The sequence below is a fragment of the Bos javanicus genome, chromosome 23 (assembly GCF_032452875.1).
Source record: "Bos javanicus breed banteng chromosome 23, ARS-OSU_banteng_1.0, whole genome shotgun sequence".
Classification (NCBI taxonomy): domain Eukaryota; kingdom Metazoa; phylum Chordata; class Mammalia; order Artiodactyla; family Bovidae; genus Bos; species Bos javanicus.
In genome coordinates, this window is record NC_083890.1 from 9484353 (window position 1) to 9492286 (window position 7934).

General features: G+C 51.0%; 1 protein-coding gene across 1 annotated transcript; it reads left to right on the plus strand.

The window, feature by feature from the left end:
* The first annotated feature begins 576 nt into the window (after nt 1–576).
* On the plus strand, nt 577–3134 carry RPL10A (ribosomal protein L10a). The gene is made up of 6 exons (XM_061397972.1): nt 577–676; nt 1032–1106; nt 1193–1273; nt 1630–1778; nt 2454–2626; nt 2932–3134. Exons 1-6 carry the CDS (start codon nt 672–674, stop codon nt 3100–3102), a joined length of 654 nt encoding a protein of 217 aa, XP_061253956.1. The 5' UTR covers nt 577–671; the 3' UTR covers nt 3103–3134.
* The last annotated feature ends 4800 nt before the right edge of the window (nt 3135–7934 follow it).

Consider the following 7934-nt stretch of genomic DNA (forward strand, 5'->3'; position numbering starts at 1 on the left):
GATCTGAAGAGCTCCTGGGGTTACGGTGAGCAGTCTGCTGGACAGAAGAGGCAGAGAGTGTGCAGTATGTGGGCGCGTCTGTCCTACATCTCTATATTCCCACAGCACTTAGCGAGGCGCCTTGCTCACAGTAAACAACCTATAGATGTTCCTGAATCAACTGTCAGGTGTAAGTTCATCACAAAACCTTCCTTGAGGCCTCCCCGCTGCAGGCTCTGAGCGGCCAAGAAAGAAACTTTTAGTAAAGCCTGCTTTTGAGACGTGAAACAGGTTCGCAAGGCAGGAGGAAGTGCGCGCCGGAGGTCTAAGAGACAAAAATGGTGGGAGGTCTGTCTGCATCCTCTCAGCGGCTGTCAAGGGTGCGATGCCCAGCAGTGTGGCTACTGCGGTTCGATCCCTGGCCCTAGCCTCTTCCCTAAGGGCCTGGCAGAGTCTGGTGCCACGGGGCGCGCGGCTGGGGTCTTCCCAAGCGAGTCTAGCGGTACAAGGCACGTCGGTGGCGCCCCTCAGTGGCCGCAGGTGGCGGCGCTCCCCGGGATTGAGCCACCAGACTGACTACACTCAGGAGAAAAGCCGCGGGAACAGACATCTCTCGCGAGAACAAGGATCCTATTTGGGCGCATGCGCGAGCGGCATTTCTCTCTTTTTCGGTTATCGCGGCGTAGGGAACTATGAGGTTGGTGTTGCTTAGTCGTGCTATCCACGTTCATCCGCGCCTCTGGACGCCCTCGTGGGGAAGGAAACATTGCGGGCAGAAGCCCCGGGAGTTCTTGCCCCTGCTTCGCTGAGGGGCATTTCTTGTCAGGCTTCGGCCTGCGGGCCTGGCGTTCGAGTTGGCGCGCCAAGGCCGGTCTCCAGTAGGGTCTCTCTTCCCCGGGGTTGGTCCTTGGGCCCGAGTCGCTCCACTTGGGTGTCCAGAAACCCCCGGGGAGTAATCTCTAGGCAGCCTCCGCGCCCGAGGCTTCTGACACCCCCGGGGGTTGGTCCCCGGCTCCCGGGCTCTGACCGCTTGTCTTGCTTGTTTCTTGCAGCAGCAAAGTCTCCCGCGACACCCTCTACGAGGCGGTGCGGGAAGTCCTGCACGGGAATCAGCGCAAGCGCAGAAAGTAAGCGCCGGCCTCGGGGAGAGCCGCTTTGGGGAAAGCCGCTGGAGGCTTGTTATAACTTCGTTAACATTTTTTTTTTTTTAAAGGTTTTTGGAGACGGTGGAGCTTCAGATCAGCCTGAAGAACTATGACCCTCAGAAGGACAAACGCTTCTCGGGCACCGTCAGGTTGGCACCGTTCCGATCCCACCCAGCCCTCAGTGCCCCCGCGCTGCCCTGTCTCCTCCCTTGTGGCCCCAGTGGAGCTCGAGGCGGCCGGGCGCGTGCGGCACTGAAGTGCCCGGGTAGTTCAGACCCCCTGCTCCGGGCAGACGTGGCTGGACGGACCCCCACCCTGGGTCTTAAAAGAAGAGGGGAGGCGTGGGGAGGCTTTGGCCGAGCCCGCCGGCTAGTTTGAGAAGCCAGACTAGCTGTTGGTGAATGTGGACGGCTCTGGGTAAGGCTCAGTGGTCCCAGACCCTTTCACCTTCAGCCTCGGTAGCTTAGGGCTGGATGTGACCTATCCTGTCCCCCCCAAAATGCAGGCTTAAGTCCACTCCCCGCCCCAAGTTCTCCGTGTGTGTCTTGGGGGACCAGCAGCATTGTGATGAGGCCAAGGCTGTGGATATCCCCCACATGGACATCGAGGCGCTGAAAAAACTCAACAAGAATAAGAAACTGGTCAAGAAGCTGGGTGAGTGCCTGGTGTGGTAAATAGGTGGGGTACAGTGATTGCAGATCTCTTGGGAGTGGTAGAATATAGGGGTATTTCTGCTATTCGGATTTTAAAATGAAGGGGTAGAGTCATGGCCAAGCATCTGCTGTGCTTGGCCAACTGGAAATTGAAACTTAGCCATGTGAAAAATTAATTTTTTTGCTTTGAGGGTTATTTTTAAGGGAACAAGGCCAGGTAGTGGTTCTTTGCTAAGCAGGTGAGCTCTGTCAAATTGACAGGTTAGGTGCTAGTGCCTTCTGCGTTGGAATTTCTATTTAGAGCTCCTATTGTTTCATTTTAATCTTTATGCTCTATGATTGGAGTGTTTTACAGATGAACAGGTTCTTCAGTTGGGTGACTAGAAAGTAGGAAGGTGGGATTTGAAACCAAGCAGTCTTAATTAGAGTGAGCCTTTTTCATTGCAACATGGATTGTGAGTCAGTGTGGACTTCTGCCACCTGGTTTCATGTGGATATTTGGCCAGTAAAAGTCCAGAGGATGGAGCTCCTACTGCCCCGAGGAGAGGATGCAGAAGACTTGGTAGCTGTGGAAAGGGTAGAGTGCTGATGGAGGCCACTTCTGTGGTTGGGTCACAGAGCTCTGTTGAGAGTTGTCTTGAGGGGCCAGGTCCTAATGGCTTTTTCTCTCTACCAGCCAAGAAATATGATGCCTTTTTGGCTTCAGAGTCTCTGATCAAGCAGATCCCCCGAATCCTGGGCCCAGGCCTGAACAAGGCTGGCAAGTTCCCTTCCTTGCTGACCCACAATGAGAACATGGTGGCCAAAGTTGATGAAGTGAAGTCCACGATCAAGTTCCAGATGAAGAAGGTGAGGTGGTCTGGCTGGTTGCACAGATTAAACAGTGGTGATGGTGGCAGGGCCTTGCAGTTTACCCACATTCTGTGTGTGGAAGCCCTGGTTTGCATTTCTGTGGATTCTTGGGACTTGTGACAGTCACTTACAGGATTGAAGGTTTTCAAATAGCTCTGGTCTTCTAGGTCTGAGGGCAAAGCACTGCTTATTAGGGCACTGGAAGGGGGTGGAATGGGCCATCTGGCTTGTAGATGAGCCCACTCTCCACAGTTGGTTTCTTTGAATCAGGCCACCAACCTGATTTGACCTTCTCCTCACAGGTGCTGTGTCTGGCAGTGGCTGTTGGCCACGTGAAGATGACAGATGATGAGCTTGTGTACAACATCCACTTAGCTGTCAACTTCCTGGTGTCATTGCTCAAGAAAAATTGGCAGAACGTCAGGGCCTTGTACATTAAGAGCACCATGGGCAAGCCCCAGCGTCTGTACTAAGGCACAGCTTAATAAACCATACTAAACCATCAGCCGTGTCTTCTGTGGCTTTGGGGAGGGAGGGAGGGAGGCGCTTTGCTACCCTGCACTGATGAGCCAGTGATGGGTAGCCATTTAGTACAAACAAGAGAAGGCCTTTCTGCCCTCAAAATCATGGAGTAATGCTGAAACTTCTTAAAACAACCTTTATCTACTTGTGTACAAGGTGTTAAGTGGCTAAGTCATGTCTAAACCCTTTGAGACCCCATGGACTGCAGCATGCCAGGCTTCCCTGTCCTTCACCATCTCCTGGAGCTTGCTCAAACTAATGGCCATTGATTCGGTGATGCCATCCAACCATCTCTTCCTCTCACCCACTTCTGCTCTCAGTCTTTCCTAGCATCAGGGTATTTACCAAAGGGATTTGTCATTTTGGCTTAGGTTGTAACTATTACACCTAATAATCTGGTGAGCATTTAATTTTGGTTCTCAATGTGATAGTCCTGACTTGCTCCTCTGGTAATACAGTTAGTGATAAAACACCTAGGCCTGTTAACAGTGTTGCCAGTAGGTGTGGAGGGGGGAAAGCTGGCTACAACCGACGAGTTCAATTTCACTGAAAGGAAAAAGTTTTGTTCCTAGTATAGGGTTGGCCAAAAGGTTCACTTTGGGTCTTGTAAGCTGGCACAGAAAAAAAGGAGTTCCCTGTAACTCAGATGGTAAAGAATCTTACTGCAATGCCTGGATCAGGAAGATCCCCTGGAGAAGGAAATGGCAACCCACTCCCAGCATTCTTGCCTGGAAAATCCCATGGACGGAAGAGCCTGGGAGGCTACAGTCTATGGGGTCTCAGAGTTGGACAGTGACTAACAGAACAAACTTTGGCCAACTCAAGGAAAATGGGAGCAAACTAAAGCTTGTAAAGTTAACTCCCACTGAAAGCTGGGAGTTAAGTGATTTAGGGGATTTTCTGAAGCTGTGTGGTTTTTGTTATCCAAAGAAAAAAGGCAACACGGGGAAATTTTATGATTTGGTAACTAGAGGAATAGAGTATGAAAGATAGTTCACAAGTGACTACATTTTCTGTCCCGTCTCTTATAAAGGTAAATAGAGCAAAAGGAAAACGTTTCAGAAAACGAAGATCGTGGCATCTGGTCCCATCACTTCATGGGAAATAGAAGGGGAAACAGTGTCAGACTTTATTTTTGGGGGCTCCAAAATTACTGCAGATGGTGATTGCAGCCATGAAATTAAAAGACGCTTACTCCTTGGAAGAAAAGTTATGACCAACATAGATAGCATATAGAAAAGCAGAGACATTACATTGCCAACTAAGGTCCGTCTAGTCAAGGCTATGGTTTTTCCTGTGGTCATGTATGGATGTGAGAGTTGGACTGTGAAGAAGGCTGAGCGCCAAAGAATTGATGCTTTTGAACTGTGGTGTTGGAGAAGACTCTTGAGAGTCCCTTGGACTGCAAGGAGCTCTGACCAGTCCATTCTGAAGGAGATCAGCCCTGGGATTTCTTTGGAAGGAATGATGCTAAAGCTGAAACTCCAGTACTTTGGCCACCTCATGCGAAGAGTTGACTCATTGGAAAAGACTCTGATGCTGGGAGGGATTGGGGGCAGGAGGAGAAGGGGACGACAGAGGATGAGATGGCTGGATGGCATCACTGACTCGATGGACGTGAGTCTGAGTGAACTCCAGTAGTTGGTGATGGACAGGGAGGCCTGGCATGCTGCGATTCATGGGGTCCCAAAGAGTCGGACACGACTGAGCGACTGAACTGAACTGATAGCAAAAGGTATGAGAGGGATTAGGTGAAGGCCAGCAAACCTCCCGTATTGGAGAAGGAAATGGCAACCCACTCCAGTGTTCTCTCCTGGAGAATCCCAGGGACAGAGGAGCTTGGTAGGAGGCTGTCTATGGGATCGCACAGAGTCGGACGTGACTGAAGCGACTTGGCAGCAGCAGCAGCAAGCCTCCATAAGGCGGGCCCCAAGTGCACCTTCGGTGGCCAATTCTGAGAGAATGATCACAGCCTGTGAGATGAAAGCAAATCACTTCTGGGAGACCAACTGTGCCAGCAGCTGTGCTGTCATGAGCAGCATCACAGCAAAGCTAGGGTTTCCCAGAGGAGGTTCCTGTGACCAGCTGCATATAATTTGTGGGGTCCGAGACCAGACTGGGCTGAGGCCCCCACTGCCTGAGTGAATCCCAGCTCTACCACTCAGAAACGATGGGTACCTACTGAGCCAGCCTCGTCCAGAAAGCTCATCTGAAAGTGGAGCTGAAGAAGGTACCTACTAAAAGCATGATGTGCTTTGCACAGTGCCAGGCACTTGGTACTCAAACAGCGGTTATAAAATGGTAATTAGGCATAACTACGTACATGTGTGTTCTAGACCTGGCGCATAAATACCTGCTTGTCTGGCTCAGCTGGCTGTAGGACAGATGGAATGGAGGTCGTCCTGAGGACAGCTGTTTCATCAATGGTGATGCGTGGGGAGAACAAGGTGCCTTGAGAATCAGTTGCACCCTCGCGCCCCTCCCCACCAGCCACTCTGTCTTGCTGTGCCGCGTGTGGGATTTTAGTTCCCCACAGGGGATCCCCACCAGGGATCTAACCCAAGCCCCCTGTGGTAGAAGCGCCAAGTCTTAATAAAAATAGTTATGGGAACTCTATGGGTAGGTTTTGGAAATTCTTGGAAATTTGAGTCTTACTGGATTACTGATTTGCATCACCTGGATTTAAAAATTAAGCCCTCCAGAGGCCCATAGCACCACACTAGAGAGCAAAGAGTGGGAGGCAGGACGGGAAAGCAGACTGATTTGATTATAAGTGACAGCCCAGCTATCTTAGCCAAGCCCAGCCTCTAGGATGACTCTAGACTAAAGCCTAGTGTGCACCTGAGTTAGAAATCTGGGGGCCCCAGTTCTCCAGCATTTGCTGTTATTGTTTAGTCACTAAGTTGTGTCCAACTCTTTTGCGACCCCATGGACTGTAGCCGTCCAGGTTCCTCTGTCCATGGGATTCTCCAGGTAAGAATACTGGAATGGGTTGCCAATTTCCTTCTCCAGGGGATCTTCCCAAACCAGAGACTGAAGCCGTGTCTCTTGCATTGGCAGGTGGATTCTTTACCACTGAGCCACCTGAGAAGCTAGTGTTGGTTCTAGAGGGAAATAGAGAGCCCCCCAGAAACCTCATGACAGCGCTCAGGCTTTGTGGACCTGGCAAAATGATGGCCCACCTGCATCTTCCCTAAGGACATGGGAACGGGAACAGGGGGCAGGACTACTGGCCTCTCTGGGTCCCTGCTCTCCCGGCCTTTCCTTACAGCTTCCCACAGAACCCCAGGCAGGGAGAGCTACCTCTAGGAGAGAGTCCTAGGTTTTGGGTTCATAAAACCCACCTTCTTATCAAGTTCCTTCAATATTTTGAGACCTCAGAACTATGTAATTTTCACCCACCCTGAATCGGTTGCATTTGTATGTGGGAGTGGGGGTGGCAAGTGAGGAGGGCAGTCGAATTTCACTTCTTGAGTTTTCATGAGACTTACATTATTCTAATAGAGATTACCTGGAGGCTGTTTACTCCAGGAGCCTGAAGGCAATAACCCACGTGAGGATGATTCAAGCACCCAAGAGATATATTCACCTATTAGTAGAGATTGGATTTTGTATCCAGCCCTAGGCCTAGCACAAGGCAGGTTTCTCATAAACCAATTTCTGTCTGCAGGACACCCTTCCATCTGGCTGGGGCTCCAGGCACCCTCCCCATCTTGTGAGCAACAGTCTCGGGTCCCACCGATGCAGTGGACCAAGACAAGAGGCCACCTGATTATTTAATAGTATACTAGGTGGCTAGGCTTGAAGTCAGAAGACCAGGTTCAAATCCTGGTGTTGCCACTGACAGCTGAGTGAGAACATTTAACCTCTTCTGTTTCCCCATCACAAAATTGGAAGTTGGGCCAGAATGATCTAGAAACTAGATTTCAGTGTAGGGTTGCCAGATTTAGCAAATGAAAATACAGGATACCCAGTTAAATTTGAGTCTTTTTTTTTTTTTTTTTGGCCACACCATGCGGCACACGGGATCTTACTTTCCTGACCAGGGATTGAACCCCTGCCCCCTGCACTGGGAACACAGGACCTCAAGAGAAGTCCCTAAATTTGAATTTTGGATAAACAGCTGTCCACTGAGTTCCCCATCTCCTCACCCCCTCTCTCCCCACACTGTGGTCCCAGCTGTGTGAGCACAGGAGAGCTCAAAGGGGAGAGGTTTTCCAGGCACAGAACAGGTTGGAATCCGGCTGCCCCCAGCGAGCAGCCACCCACTTGGGGAGCACTCACTTCCCTGAGGTTCTTTCCTCACGTGTGGGGTGCGGATGGGATGGTAAAACCCGTAGTGGCCCCTATGGACTGTGGGGATTTGACAGGGGCCCCATCTCAGTACTGAAGTCACCTGTGGCAAGTCACCGCATTAAAGATGCTGCAACACAGGGCTCAGGCCAGCGCTGGTCACACTTCCGTGCTCAACTCATGGGGTGGGGGCGGTGGCAAGAGAAAGGCTGGAGTCGGCAAAGCTTTCACAAGACCCTTGAATCATGTCTATTCTTTTAATGATACTTTTTTTTTTTTAATCTTTTGGCCATACCCCGTGGTACGTGGGATCTAGCTCCCAGACCAGGGATTGAATCACACCCCCTGTATTGGCAGCGCAGAATCTCAACCACTGGACCACCCAGGAAGTCCCAGTACATACCTATTTTAAGTGTGGATAGAATTGGGCCCCCCCCCCCCGACCCAGCGGAGACAGGGCACACACCACACAACCACCCGGGCACACAAC